General features: G+C 42.4%; 1 protein-coding gene across 1 annotated transcript in view; it reads right to left on the reverse strand.

Moving 5' to 3' along the window:
* The window catches only part of HEPHL1 (hephaestin like 1), a 90,605-nt gene that overhangs the window by 15,809 nt on the left and 58,585 nt on the right, over positions 1 to 16,211 (reverse strand). Inside the window, 3 exon segments of the mRNA XM_060017230.1 lie at positions 1,817 to 1,956; positions 7,872 to 8,085; positions 10,947 to 11,159. Coding sequence (XP_059873213.1) covers positions 1,817 to 1,956; positions 7,872 to 8,085; positions 10,947 to 11,159 — 567 coding nt within the window.

The raw sequence follows: 16,211 nt of genomic DNA on the forward strand, positions 1-16,211 counted from the left end.
TGCCACAAACCTAGTTTGCTCAGCCACACTGACAAAGTATCATACACAAAGGGGTCTGCACAAGGCATTGCCTGAGAGAGGTGGAAACAGACTTCCATCTTGGAAGCACATCAGACCCAATCTCAGTGGTTCTCAATATGTATTTGCATTCTACATTCATAGGGAGATATACCACGGTTGAGAGTCAGACCACACCCATCCATTCTTCACTGGTTCAAACCATGGTTTTAATTGCTCTTCTGAGAAATGTAGTTGGCTGTCCGTATGAGTGGATGCAGAGTCCATGAATACGGAGGGCCGACAGCACTAAGCCATTTAATATAAGAGACTTGAGCATCTGGGTACCCATGGAGGTCCTGGAACAAATCCCCTGTGGATACCAAGGGATAACCTTACTGATGAAAGGCCTAAATAAATCTAAAATTTGTTGGACTATTATTGTCTTCAGAAGAAATATTTAGTATGAATCAGAAAGTGTCTGAAAAGCACTCTTTTAATGATAAATCTAGAAAAGAAAAATCTAGGCATGTTTTTAAGCAGTAGTCTGGGGTAGAGTTACAGATGGGGCATGTGCATACATATGTTAAGATCACTATTTATGTATACACGACCACGTAAATTGCACATGCCTTGCTGGATTGGTGAGAGGGAGCAGATGCTTTCTGATTTACCGCCTGGTGGGTCACAGGGAATAGTAATGACCAGAGGCGGGCCTGTCCTGTGCCCTTTGCAGCTTCAGGAATGCAGACCTCTCCCTGAGCTGCAGAAAATGAATAGATGGGCCTCCCGCTCCACTGGCTGAAGTGCTGCTGGGCTTGCCTCTGATGAAGTCGCTGGTTTGTGTCATTTTACTGAGCAAACCAAACCGGGGCTCTTGGGGGGTGGGGGTGCAGCCCAGCCGCCTCCGCAAGATCAGCACCCTTTCTTCAGAGATCTGTCCACACACAGGGCTCAAAAGAAGGAATGTTCCCGTGGGAGATTACTCATTTGGTATGACAAACAAGCTTGCGAGCTGATGTTAATAGATGGTGAAGATGGACGGGCTGTCTCATAATTTATGAATCTAGTAACCTCGTGGTGCCTTATTTTAATAATAAAACACATTACAGCCTTACTATTTATATAAGTTGCCTTGTACTTTTAAAAATGGGGACGGATTTCTAAAAGTCCTCTAGATTAGCCCTCTGCTTTAAGATGGCATCTTCGTAATGGAGTCAGGTTTGGTGATGCTCAGGTGAAGAAAAGTGGGGAAGGTTAGCAGGAAGAGCTTATCTGATCTCCAGGTCAGGTAGCCCACACAGGCAGAGTCGGTTCTGAGAAGGCCAGGAGTTAGGGCCCCTGGAACTGAATCTAGGCCGTTCACCCAAGCACCTCTCTTAAGTAAGGGGTTCCTCTTTTGTCAGAATGATTTTCGTGGTGTGTTGGTAAGGCGCTGTGCATGGATGATTGAGAACTTTGGTGAAGTTATGCAAACACTCTGCCTGCTGTTCTGAGGCATCAGCTTGTTTCAGATGAAAATTTCCTGGCTCAGCAGAGGGGTGGCAAAGGAACTTCAGGGCAACAGGTACTGGTTAGACTGATGATATGAATTCCTGTTTGCGCATCATCTGGTAATCAGATGATGCGCACACTCCCTGATAAGCATGCAGCACACTCCCTGATAACGGGAGAGCGGGAAGTTGTCCTACTTGGATGAATGCAGTCAGGCTGCTCTGTTCCTTCCATCCCTTCTTGGGCAGAAGTCTAACCAGACGTGTGTGTGTGTGTGTGTGTGTGTGTGTGTGCTGGCAGTGCACGGCTGCGATCTGTGCCATACCCAGGAGTGCCAAGTGTTCCTCTTGTGGCGGTTGGGCTTTGATCTCCACAAATTCTCCATTGGTGTATTCCCTGTAAACCACTTTCTTGTACTGAGAGCCAATCCAGTTTTCAGTGTGGTTCATAAATATATCTCCATGTCTGCAAATCAGAAGCAACAGGAATTAAAGTTGTTAGAGGGTAAGAAAATCCTTGAGTGCTTCTGCATGATTCGGGGGTGCACTGGAGCAGTGCTTCCCAAATTTGGCAGCAATCAGGATCTCTGTGGGGAGCTGGTTTTTTGCACCAGGCTCTCGGGGAATGGGACCAGGATTCTGCATTTGAAAGCATCTCTGGGTGCTCAGATGTAGGCAGTCCGGCACTGGACTGTGGTCCACTCTTGGGAACCATTGCTCTAAAGCCCTACTGGCACTCAATCCCCGACCAGCTTTAGTTAGAGACTCATAAGAGCCCTTTGAGGTTGCACTTCTCTTCTTGGAACTAACTAACCTCACCCACATGCTCACCCATGCACATACACACACATTCTACCACCCTGCATTCCTCCAGATTTTATATGTCTCATTCTGTACCTTGTTATGCTTTTCCATTTTAAAGAGCTCAAGAAAGTCTGTGGGTTGTGTATTGTGCATATACATACAAATAGATACATATATTTTGGCCACGTTGCACGGCTTGCAGGATCTTAGTTCCCTGATCAGGGATTGAACCTGGACCCCAACTGTGAGAGTGCAGAGTCCTAATCACTGGACCATCAGGGAATTCCCTAAATAGAGATACAGTTGATTCTTGTTATTCACAGTAGTTACATTCTAGAGAGTCACCCCAAACACTGAATGAACAAATACTGAACCATTTTTCCTAGGGGAAACACCGGGTTAGGTTCCTTCGAACCTCGGGTCACAATATTTTCATCAACAGATCAATATATAACCTTGTTTGATGTGTGTTTCTGTTTAAAGACATCTTATGCAATAGATATTGCTGATCCATAAATACTGAACTCATGGCCAATAGTACTATGACTCACGCCTGAATGAAGCTTATCTAGCACCTGTATTTACTCTGTAAGGGCACATTACAGCCTTCCCGTGCTAAGGGACCCTAGACAGCACTTCAGTCCCAAGCTGGGGGAGCCATTTTAAACAGCTAAATCACCAACAGAAAGCACAAAGAAGAAAAAAAAGTGGCACTAAATAGATGACCAAGAGGACACTTGTTTCTGTAGGAGAGCTGAAACAAGAAGGCAGAAGGATGCATTGTTGGTTTGACCTCTGCTGGGAATGTGAACATCAAGGGACATACATTTTTTACTGCTTTATTCATATCTGCAAGTGACCACAAAAGCACCACAAGAATTGACTTGGGGGTTACAGATAAATTTCAGCGAGTAGGCAAATTCACACACATGGAATCTGCAAATAATGAGGATCAACGATATATTTTATCTAGCACCAAGCTAGATCATCACAGAAGATAGAAACAAATCTATGGACTTTATCTCCAAATATAGTGTGTCTCATATCCTTCCATTTCCCTACTATTAAACTGCCGACACTCTAAGCCACCTACCTAATCTAATCACTTACCTGTATTAACTGGAATCGTTCCTAGCCATGTTCTCTGCCTCCAGTGCTCCTTTCCTCTCTCTATTCTCTACTCCAGGGGTCCCCAACCCCTGGGCCACAGACTGGTACGGTACTGGTCCGCGACCTGTTAGGAACCGGGCCACAGAGCAGGAGGTGAGCGGCAGGCAAGCAAGCGAAGCTTCATCTGCCGCTCCCCATCGCTTGCGTTACTGCCTGAACTATCCACCCGCCTTCCCCCTTCCGTGGAAAAATTATCTTCCACGAAACCGGTCCTTGGTGCCGAAAAGGTTGGGGACCGCTGCTCCACACTGCAGGCAGAGTGATCCTAAGCCACAAATTTGAACATGTTGGTCGGTCCTTGTGGAAAAGCTTTTTAAGGCTTCCCACTGGCAGACTCCTCAGTTTAGCTCTCATACCCTTTCCCTATCTGCCTCTGCCAACCTCCCAAGCCTGGTTTCCTATCATTGCCCCCCACATGCCCTATGCTCATGCCATTCTAAACATTCACTCTCTTGAGCTCCACGTGCCCTCCACTCCTCCAGGCACCCACTTGCTGCCTTCCTGTGCTGAGAGCACACTTCCACCTCTTCAACTGACCCTCTCTTCGTGTCCCAGCTCAAAGACTACTTCTTCCCAGAAGCTTTCCCTGATCACCTACCCTCTCCCCACGCTTTCCCCCAAGACGGGGCTTCCCTCCCCACAGTGACTGCATGACTCAGTGTGCTTGTTCTAGTGTCTGCCCCATGGACCATGAATTCTGTATGAAAAGGACCTTGTGTGCCCTTCTCAGCACTTTGCACAATGCCTAGCACACAGTAGGTAGTTAACAAATGCATGTATATCTTCTACCCACCACTGTGTGCTTTCCAAGAGAAGAGAATTTTTCTCCTACTTTTATTTTTTCCAGGAGTCCTAGTAACGTGTGGTGGTGACAAGCACAGACTCTCGAGCCACCTCTGCTGTTTTCCAGCTTCCCTTCTCTGCAAAATGACGTGATGATAATTCATCTACCTCCCAGGACTGGTGTGAGGATCATATAAGTTAAGACCCGTAAAGCTGTGTCTGTGTCAGACACCTATTAAGAAACACATAAGCGCTTGCTCTATCATCTCACTAGGATGTCACATGATTATGCTGGGCCAGAGCTGATGGAATGGGTCAAGTGTGTGGCGAGGGTCATATCAGATAGGGTTTGTAAAAGGCCTAGTAAAATGCCTCGCTCATGGGGGGTGCTCAATAGATGGTGAGTCTTATATATATATATATATATATATATATATATATATATATATATATATATAGCTCTTTATTGGACTATAATTGCTTTACAATGTTGTGTTAGTTTCTGTTGTACAACAAAGTGAATCAGCTATATGTGTACATATATCCCCATATCCCCTCCCTCTTGCATCTCCCTCCCACCCTCCCTGTCCCACCCCTCTAGGTGGTCACAAAGCACCGAGCTGATCTCCCTGTGCTATGCGGCTGCTTCCCACCAGCTATCTATTTTATGTTTGGTAGTGTATATATGTCCATGCTACTCTCTCACTTCGTCCCAACTTCCCCTTCCCCCCCGTGTCCTTAAGTCCGTTTTCTACGTCCACGTCTTTATTCCTGCCCTGTCCCTGGGTTCATCAGTACTGTTATTGTAGATTCCATATATGTGCATTAGCACACGGTATTTGTTTCTCTCTTTCTGACTTATTTCACTCTGTATGAGACTCTAGGTAGATGGCGAGTCTTGTCTGGAATCCCAGGTTAGTTAAATTACATGCATATCAGTCCACAAGCTCAGGAGTGCTAGGTATAACTTTATTTCTCTATAGCAACCTACTCTCTATTTTCAAATTCCTTCTCATTGCACAGACCCTGGCATTGTGCCAATGGTCCCATTTGTTGCCTTTCTGGGAAAGACTTCCAGGTTCCAAGTTGAAGCAGAGGGTCTGTGCTGACCAGGACAATAAATGTCTCAGGGAAAACACATACTGAGGGGTAGTCTGAAAACTAGAGGTGTCCTATGATATGGCCTTGGGTCAAACGGCAGAGGCATAGCAACTGGGGTGCAGAGGGGCATTCGTTCCTGGGCTCTGATCTACAGGGGTGCCACAGATTGCCACTGGGATGACTTGGCATTTCATTTCTGTACTGCACTTTTATCTACAGATCTGTTGTATTTTTAATAGGTGAAAATGCTCTCATCTCACTTTGTTTTTATTTATTTATGGGCACAATCCACAGTGGCAGGGGCAGGGTGCATACACACTCAGCACCCTCTGTCTATCTCTCTATGCAGCTTGGGAGACAATCTCAGAAGACCAAAGCTAGCTCTTCCTGCCAGCCCGGAGGGATGGGGCTGAGAACAGAAATTACACTGAGTTTCAAGAAAATAAATTTCTTACACACTCATGGGCTAAGATTGTACACGTGACAAAATTATTATACGACGATTTCTTCAGTGATGGCAGCCTGTTAATGAAATAATCATTTTATAAAAAGCAAAATTAATATTCATTTCATTTTCTACTGCAGTATCAGTCTTTAACTTGTATTGGCGGCACTGGTTTAGCAGGAGGGGTGTCTGGTTCAGCAAACTGGGTTGGTGAATCATTGAATGAATTTTAAACTGTCCTGTCTTTGAGGCAAATCTTTTAAAAATGGAGAGTCATTGTGTTTCTTCATTTGTCCATAAGGTGGCACCATTACATGCTTTGCATTAGCCTGAACCCTCAAAACCGGCCAAGTAAGAAAAACAAAACAGGTTAATGCTCGGAACAGCTGGGTGTGGGAGAGTTGGTGGGGGGACATAACCACAGAGGATTAGTTCGAGGGCTGGGGAGGGGAGGGCAAGGGAAGTGTGATAATAAATATCAAAGAGGAAGAAGGGTGTGAAAGTCAACTTGTATTGAGAACAGGATTTGTCCTTCAAAAGGTCTATGCTCAACTCCAACTCTGCCAGTGACTAGTTGGACCACTTAACTGGGCCGAGTCTCCTCGTCCGTATATGGGACAGTGATACCCAAGCAGAGGGTGTTAACTTTGGGGGAAAGGTCTGCAGGTCTGTGCCTGAGATGCTTCTATTCCTTTCCTCCTTGGCTCTACCCGGCGGCCCTGGTGGGCTCAGGGCAGTAGAGACCAAGTGCTCATCAGCCTGCAGGGGGCTTGCAGCCAGGTGAGGGAAGGGATCTTGGGCTATGCCCCTTAACCCTTGGGTGTCTGGCATGATACGCCCGTTTTCTTTCTTTTTTTAAATTTATTTATTTTTAAAATTTTTGGCTGTGTTGGGTCTTCGTTGCTGCGCGCGGGCCTTCGCTAGTTGTGGTGAGCGGGGGCTACTGTTTGTTGCGGTGCAGTGACTTCTCTTGTTGCAGAGCACGGGCTCTAGGCGCATGGGCTTCAGTAGTGGTGGCTTGCAGGCTCTAGAGTGCAGGCTCAGTAGTTGTGGCACACGGGCTTAGTTGCTCCGCGGCATGTGGGATCTGCCCGGACCAGGGCTCGAACTCATGTCCGTTGCATTGGCAGGTAGATTCCCAACCACTGCGCCACCAGGGAAGCCCCGTGCTGTGGTTCTTAATCTAGAATCTGCTATTCGAATTATTTGGGGAGCTTTTAAAAATACCAATGCCGGGCTTCCCTGGTGGCGCAGTGGTTGAGAGTCTGCCTGCCGATGCAGGGGACACGGGTTCGTGTCCCGGTCCGGGAAGATCCCACGTGCCGCGGAGCGGCTGGGCCCGTGAGCCATGGCCGCTGAGTCTGCGCGTCCGGAGCCTGTGCTCCGCAATGGGAGAGGCCACAACAGTGAGAGGCCCGCGTACCGAAAAAAAAAAAAAAAAACCAATGCCTGGGTGTTACCCCAGCATCTCATTGCCTCCGCTCATTCATTGGTGCTTAGCATTGGCCGACAGTCCTGCCCAGGAGGGTCAATCTGGCGGACTTTCTGGGTACCAGGTCATCCAAAGAGAACTGCTTTTCCTGTCTCAACTCGGGGATCTCTGCCAATGCCTCCTACGTGCTCCCTGGTTGTCCCCCACGGTCAGCGCTCGGCCAACGGCCCCCGCGGTCCTCAATCTACAGCTGCCCATTCTCTCACCCCAGATCTACGCACCATCTCTGCCTCCCTCTGCATCTTTTTGTCCTCCCAGGATCACTGTGAGATGGGCCTCTTTGCCTAAACCCTTTCAGTCCAGACGCTCACTCAAAGCCACATTCGCTGGTTCGACAGCCACCCTTGAAACTAGCCAGCGGATGTGGACGGAGCCCGCCGCGGGAGCGCCCTTAAAATGACTTCAGACCCTTTCCCGGGACGCAGAGGGCAGTTTCCCTAAGCTTTCGTGCCCCTGAATAAAATCTCTTGTCTGCCAGAACTGGGCAGACAAAACCAGGGCATTTTTAGTTTCCACATTTGACAAACGTCCACGGAGCATGTGAGACCCCACCCGAGAGACTCCGCGGCGGCTTCGCCTGTGGTACCTTTCCCATCCTCCGTCCGAGTGCTGCTTTTCGAACTCCCAGTTTTTGTTAGGGGCATAATCCCATTCTACCTCTTCAGCGGCGATGTAAAAGGTTCTTATCATCCCGTACGGCTGTTCAGAAGGGTCCTTGTTGCCGCAGCTGCTGACCTCATATATTTGATTCATGCCTCTCTGGAAGTGGTACAGGGTGGAGCAAAACACCCTGAAGATGCCTGGAAGAGAAATAGCTTGGTGTTGTGTGCGATGCTCGAGAATTTGATTTTGGTTTGCTAGCAAACCTATGTAATTTATTTCAAAATGACTGATAAGGTGGATTTTTAAAATATCATCTCTATATAGTATTTAAAAATCAGACACCAAGGGGAATAAATTACTCTGAATATATTTACTTATGGGGAAAAAATACCATCTGAAATTCATTTGTCATGGGCAAATAAAACTTGCAAAGTCGTTGCCAACAGATGATTTCTCTGGGTCTTCCCTATTGTACACACCTATTAGAAGATGGTCACTCCTAGAAAATCACTGATAGGTGATGATTATCTTCGCCCCACCCAGTTTAAAAGGAACTCATTATCCGTAAGATGAATATTCTAGACAAAATTCAAATTAGGTCACGTTGCTGAAGTCATGACTTTTGCCCTAAAGGTGTTCATAAGCTGTAAAGTACAATACACAAGTAAGGTATTATAATTAAAACCAAATGTATTTCTTCATTAAGCCCTTGAGCAGAGGATGGTCTTGTTTCCAATGGTAAGTCTACGTGATGCCAGATGAAGAGAAAAACCAACACTCATGTCTGACTGAGAACAATATAATTTTTAAGCTGAATTTTCTAGATGCCTTGGCATCAGGTACACATATCTTAACTGAATTCACCATAAAATCATATAAAACCAAATTATTGGCAAGTATCAACTTTCAGTGAAATTATTGGATCAATAAATCTTCCCTTCCTCTAGTAGACTGTTCTCAGAGGTGAGTGAGAGTGCGGGTCTCGTTAACTACCTACAAAGCACAGAGATAGCTTCTATCATGCTACACATGTCTAAATACTGACAAGTTACCCCTTCAGGATGAGCCCAAACCACTGGTTCATGGGGTACCCTAGCACCCCGTGGTGACCGTCATGAGGAAGGGTCTCTATAAAACCAGAGAGAAGATACCTCGGAAGACAGACATGGCGAGAGCTTCCTCTGCCTATGTGGGTCTCCAGGCAGCTCATTATTGATGTGTTCATCATTCCTTCAACAGATGAGGAATTATCTTCTCTAAGAGGAGCTTAAGGCCTTGATTGTGGTGATGTTTTCACAGATGCATACTTCTCTCCAAACTCATCAATTTACATATATTAAATATACAGCTTTTTGTGTATCAGTCATACATCAAAAAAGTGGTTAAAAAAAAAAGATTCAAAGAGAAAACGTTTGACTTGCAACTGACAGGCTCCTCTACCCATGTTTTGGGCACTCCTTTTGGCTTAGAGATATGGGACAGGAATTGGTGAAATAACTAAGCTTTTCAGCAATAACCGATTTATACTCACCACCAAATATAAACTGGAAAACATCGTCATGTAGCTCTTTAGAAGCCTGTAGGGCACATGAGTAAGTAGCCAAAACCCTAAAATTATTCCAGCCATCTCTAGTTTTGAATGCCTCTTTCTACGGGTTAAACCTATTTGGCTGTTTTCCTCCTCTTCCCTCTTTGGTCTTGAAGAGTGCATTAAAAAAAAGATCATTGTTCCCAAGGCGTCCCTTGGCATGATTCATAATTGATCAATTGTATTAATATAGAAATGTTGAATACTAGAAGTTTACAAGGCAAGGATTATGCAGCTCCTACTCTGAGACAGTTCTTAGGCAAAAGTTTTGAAGCTCAAACCTCAAGTTCTTAACCAGTGACACGGAGAGGCATCTAAACTGCAGTTCTAGTGTGGAGTAAAGGAGCAAATACCCATTCATAAAGGAGACAGAGCTGGCAAGTACTCATCTTGGGTAGAATATTGGTTTCTTCTTAAGACTAATGAAAAAGTTGGGTTGGAGAAACATGTTGAACACCCGTAGCACTTGCTATTCTTATTTTTCATGAGACAGCATATGCTGCCATATATTGTTCTATATCTTTTATTAAAATGTCCCCGTTATATAATTAGCTTGGGAATCTCTAAGAGAAGGGACAGGTACTGGTATTTCAATGGGCTCTCCATGAACTTAAGACCCAATGCAGCTTGCTTTCTGGGTGCCCAAGAGAATGAAAATAGGGAAGTCCCCATCTGGGACTCATCAAGAGACCACCATCAGTCACTAAAGAAGGCAGACAAGTTCATGTCCATAACCTGGAAGCAACCACTGGGCTGCTCATGCCTGGTTGATGCTTCAGAGCAGTAACTAAAATGATGTTTGTGCTTAAAGAGAACAACAACAAAAATTCCTCTTTCTTGGCCTGAATTGCTCATGGATATAAATCAAGAGCATTCTTCTAGGATTTGTGAGGCGAGGTCATTTGGAGTACTCCCACTTCTGCTTTGTGGATGTTATTTTAGACACCTTTCCTTTGTCCTTTACACTATATATTTGAAATAAAATAGTCAGGATTCTCTGATTCTAATCAGGACTATACCTCTTTCTGTACACCCAGAAGCGCCCTAATTCAAACAATTTCTTCTGGGGGAGGGGGAAGGGTAAGCTGGGACAAAGTGAGAGAGTGGTATGGACTTATATATACACTACCAAATGTAAAATAGATAGCTAGTGGGAAGCAGCTGCATAGCACAGGGAGATCAGCTCAGTGCTCTGTGACCACCTAGAGGGGTGGGAAGCAGCTGCATAGCACAGGGAGATCAGCTCGGTGCTCTGTGACCACCTAGAGGGGTGGGATAGGGAGGGTGGGAGGGAGACACAAGAGAGAGGGGATATGGGGATATATGTATATGTAATAGCTGATTCACTTTGTTATAAAGCAGAAACTAACACACCATTGTAAAGAAATTATACTCCAATAAAGATGTTAAAAAAAAAGAGTATATGCCTGAAGATAGGAATTTGATCACCTGAGCTGGCCCTCAGTTTACCTGCATGGTCCGGCTGCATGAATGCTGTTGTGGAGACGTGGGGAAACAGGGCCAGGGAGTCGCGGTGAGTCCCTCGTAGGTGGATGGTGTTCCCTTGAAAATAAACTCCATGCATGTCAGTGTCGGTGCCCATTCCAATCATATGCCAGGAAACTCTATCCTTTTTGCACATGGTTAGGCCTGGCTGGTTGCCATACATATAGCCGTTAATAGCTAAATGGAAGGAAAAAGATAGCAGAGCCCACTATAATTCTGTAGATGTACTGAAAACACGTCATCTTAGTGAAAGATTATCAGTGTGTGTAGGGGCAGTGGTGTTCAAGTTCAAACTATTTACAGAAGATCCTTATTATCAGAGAATAAATAGTCCTGGGGAAAAGTCACGTGGTGAATCAAACTTAAATGGAGAGTGAAATTAACAATGAATAATGAAAATACGCTAAAACTGTGAATCTGTTCTATTTAATAATGTATACACAGGGCTTTAATTCTAAGAATCAATAAGAAATAAACCAGGTTGTTTTCTGGAGTAATTTTTTCTGACAAAATTGTTTGATAGTATAATATGATATCCTTCATTTCACATTTTAGGTTTGCAGATTATAAAGAGTATCATCCTTGCAAAAATATTTACAGACTTCGTTAATTTTCTCGAAGTCTTTTTTAAAGGTCTTGATATGAAAATCATTTTCTTTTGAGGTTCTTATCCTGTCATCTCCCTTGTTAAGTGTCTTTTCCTCAGTTATTTATTTAATTTTGTCAGATCCTCATTTGCAAATGGCTTTGCATTTGATTCTAGAAGTTATCACACATCTCTTCACTGATTTCATGGATCTTGCATCATTTGAAAAAATTGCAGTTGATTGACATTATACTTGCATGTCTAGTCAGTGGAGAGGGATTTTGCGGTGGGGGGAAGGGACACTAAGTTATAAGAGGTTGGCCCTTGAGTAAATAATTTGGCCTTATGATAACTTTGATTTCCATTTACCAATAAAATAACTGACAGAATTTTGAATAATGATCACTTAGATATGAAAACATTTTGTATCTCCAGAAATGCAAATTGTTTTTCTCTTTTACATCAACCTCAATCCATCAATAGTGGTTACCTGGAGCAGTGCCTTGAGAAGAATTGAGAAACCACATTCCCACTCTGGCGGATGAAGGCCGTGATTGAATAGCACTGAAGGGTTACTGCACCTAATTATGTCTCATGCTTGGTGGCCCTTAGAGAGATATTCCCACTCCCACTCCTTCTAATGCCCATTCATCATGTACATGAATGATCTGTTACAATCTCATTGTCAAATAAAATTACTTTTTGTTTCTTTATCTGCAGAATGAGGGGTGCTTGGTAATTTTACTCAAATATCTGGAATTATTAGTAGAAATTCCAAGAAGCCCTGGGGCTGCTGAGAAGAATATCACGTTTTCTGAAAAAAATCTTTGATAATGCTCTTGCAAATAAACTAAGTCTTGTCTGTTGAATGTTAAAGAGATATCGTTGTAGATTGTGATGCTAATAATTTAGTCCTTGGCTGGCTGGTAGAGAATCCTCTGTTGCCTTGGAGCTCTAGTTTAAAGCCTCTCTTTCCCGGGAATTCCCTTGTGGTCCACTGGTTAGGACTCGGTGCTCTCACTGCCAAGGGCCTGAGGGCCTGGGTCAGGGAACTAAGATCCCACAAGCCAAACAGCATGCCCCCCAACACCCCCAAAAAGCCTCTCTTTCTGGAACATTCATTCAGACATTCAACAAACAGCGTTGAATATAGACTATATAATACGAGCAATGCAAAGAATTGTATGCTATATAAGGCATTTTCTCTTTGGTATTGTTGCCAACTTTCTTTCTCCCACTCATGCAGGCAAGACTGGAGACAAAATTTAATTTATAATTAATGTGAAATTTAAAGTAAAACACGTAATTTTCCTTGAATTTTGCTTGAAAAATGACATATTCTACATGTTCAAAATATACAAATATATTTCAAATTGCCAAACCAGGATGGGACTGGATTTGACATGGTCCATTAGATTGTTTTTTGTTTTCTATATACAGGCCTCTCATGATAAATTTCTTTTGCAACCTAGCTTCTCCACTAAGGAATTGTTATGTTTCCTAATTTATAGTTGAGTTTACCTTTTCTATTGGCTACTAGAGAGGTAGGAACTACATTTTGTATTCAGTTATAACAAAATTTTTCGTAGAAGATGATATTGAAGGTGCACTATTCCATGGTTTCCATTGGTCCAAGAGGGGACTCTGTTGGAACAGAACATCCAGGACCACAGGAGTCTGAGCTGGTGCTGTGCATCACTTGGAACCTTGAACAGTTTTTGGACTTCCTTGGGAGAGAGGGAAAGTGCTATTTCATTATTTTCCTATAATGTTTCCCATAATGTTTAATAAACATTTATTTATTGTTTCCCAATAATCAGATGTTATGCTTGGTCCTAAGACAAGGCCTGTTATCTCGCCATGCTTGCTTTAAGCACTGAAGAAAATTTTTATTGAAGTATATTTAATTTACAATATTATACTAGTTTTAGGTGTACAACATAGTGATTCAATATTTTTATACATTATACTACATTTAAAGTTATTACAAAATAATGGCGATATTTCCCTGTGTTGTACAATATATCCTTATAGCTTATTTATTTTATTCATAGTAGTTATTTTCTCTTAATCCCATAGCCCTATCTTGCCCCTTCACCCTTCCCTCTCCCCACTGGTAACCCCTAGTTTATTCTCTATGTCTGAGTCTGTTTCTATTTTGTTCATTTGTTTTACTTTTTAGATTCCACATATAAGTGAAACATACAGTATTTGTATTTCTCTGTCTGACTTATTTCAGTAAGCATAATACTCTCTAGGACCATCCACATAGTAGCAAATGGCAGAATTTCATTCCTTTTTATTGAGTTTTATTTCCTCCTATATATATATATATATATATATATATATATATATATATACCATGTCTTTATCCATTTTATCTCTTCAGGGACACTTAGGTTGCTTCCATATCTTGGCAATTGTAAATAATGTTGCTATGAACATTGGAGTGCATGTATCTTTTCTTTTTTAAATTTTTTGACTACGCCATGTGGCGTGCAGGATCTTAGTTACCCTTCCAGGGATCGAAGCTGGGCCCCCTGCATTGGAAGTGCGGAGTCTTAACCACTGGACCACCAGGGAAGTCCTGAATGTATCTTTTCGAATTAGTGGTTTGGGGTTTTTTTGTTTGTTTGTTTGGATATATATATACCCAGGAGTGGAATAGCTGGGTCATATGGTAGTTCTGTTTTTAGTTTTTTGAGACACTTCCATACTGTTTTCCACAGTGGCTGTACCAATTTACATTCCCACCAACTGTGTAGGAGGGTTCCCTTTTCTCCACATCCCCGCCAACATTTGCTATTTGTGTTCTTTTTGATAATAGCTGTTCTGACAGGTGTGAGATGATATCTCATTGTGGTTTTGATTTGCATTTCTCAGATGACTAGCAACATTGAACATCTTTTCACGTGCCTGTTGGCCATCTGCATTTCCTCGTTGGAAAAGTGTCTACTCAGTTCTTCTGCCCATTTTTAATCAGGTTGTTTGCTTCTTTGATTTTGAGTTGTAAAAGCTGTTTATATATGTTGGCTATTAATCCCTTATCAGGCATATCATTTGCAAATATTTTCTCCTATTCAGTAGGTTGTCTTTCCATTTTATTGATGGTTTCCTTTGCTGTGCAAAAGCTTTTACATTTAGTTGGATCCAATTTGTTTAGTTTAGCTTTTATTTCCTTTAATTTAGGAGGCAGATCCAAAAAACTATTGTTGGGATTTATGTCAAAGAGTGTTCTGCGAATGTTTTTCTCTAGGAGTTTCATTGTATCCAGTCTTACATTTAGATCTTTAATCTATCTTAATTTTATTTTCATATATGGTGTTATAGAATGTTCTAATTTCATTCCTTTACATGTAGCTTTCCAGTTTTCCCAGAACCACTTATTGAAGAGACTGTCTTCTCTCCGTTGTATACTCTTGCCCCCTTTGTCATAGAGTAATTGACCATAAGTGCGTGGGTGCATTTCTGGGCTCACTATTCTCTTCTGTGGATCTATGTGTCTGTTTATGTGCCAGTACCAAACTGTTTTGATTCCTATAGCTTTGTATATTGTCTGATGTCAGGGAGCATGAATCCTCCAGTTCTGTTCTTTCTTGAGATTTGGGGTCTTTTGTGTTCCCATATAAATTTAAAAATTATTTGTTCTATGCTCAACATCACTAATTATTAGAGAAATGCAAATAAAAACTACAATGAGATATCACCTCACACTGGTCAGAATGGCCATCATCAAAAAAATCTACGAATAATAAATGCTGGAGAGGGTGTAAAGAAAAGGGAACCCTCCTACACTGTTGGTGGAAATGTAAATTGGTACAGCCACTATGGAGAACAGTATGGAGGTTCCTTAAAAAACTAAAAATAGAGCTACCATATGACCCAGCAATGTGACTCCTGGGCATATATCTGGAGAAAACCATAATTCAAAAAGTTACATGCACCCCAAAGCTCATTGCAGCACTATTTACAACAGCCAGGTCATGGAAACAACTTAAATGTCCATTGACAGGTGAATAGATAAAGAAGATGTGGTACATATATACAATAGAATATTACTCATCCATAAAACAGAAGGAAATAATGCCATTTGCAGTGACATGGATGGAACTAGATATTGTCATACTGAGTGAAGTATGTCAGACAAAGACAAATATATGATTTCGCTTATATGTGGAATCTAAAAATATGGTACAAATGAACCTATTTACAAAACAGAAATAGAGTCACAGATGTAGAAAACAAACTCATGGTTACCAAGGTGGAAAGGGAGGAAGGGATAAATTGGGAGATTGGGATTGACATATACAACTACTATAAATAAAATAGATAACTAATAAAAACGTACTGTGTAGCGCAAGGAACTCTACTCAATACTCTGTAATGACCTATATGGGAATGGAATCTAAAAATAGTGGGTATATGTATAATTTATTCACTTTGCTGGACAGCAGAAACTAACACATTATAAATCAGCTATACTCTAATAAAAATTAATTTTTTAATGTGATTAATTAAACTGGAATAAAAGAAAAAACAATAAAATTATTTGTTCTAGTTCTGTGAAAAATACCCTTCGTATTTTTATAGGGATTGCATTGAATCTGTAGATTGCCTTGAGTAGAATGGTCATTTTAACATAT

This window comes from Delphinus delphis, chromosome 8, assembly GCF_949987515.2.
Source record: "Delphinus delphis chromosome 8, mDelDel1.2, whole genome shotgun sequence".
Lineage (NCBI taxonomy): Eukaryota > Metazoa > Chordata > Mammalia > Artiodactyla > Delphinidae > Delphinus > Delphinus delphis.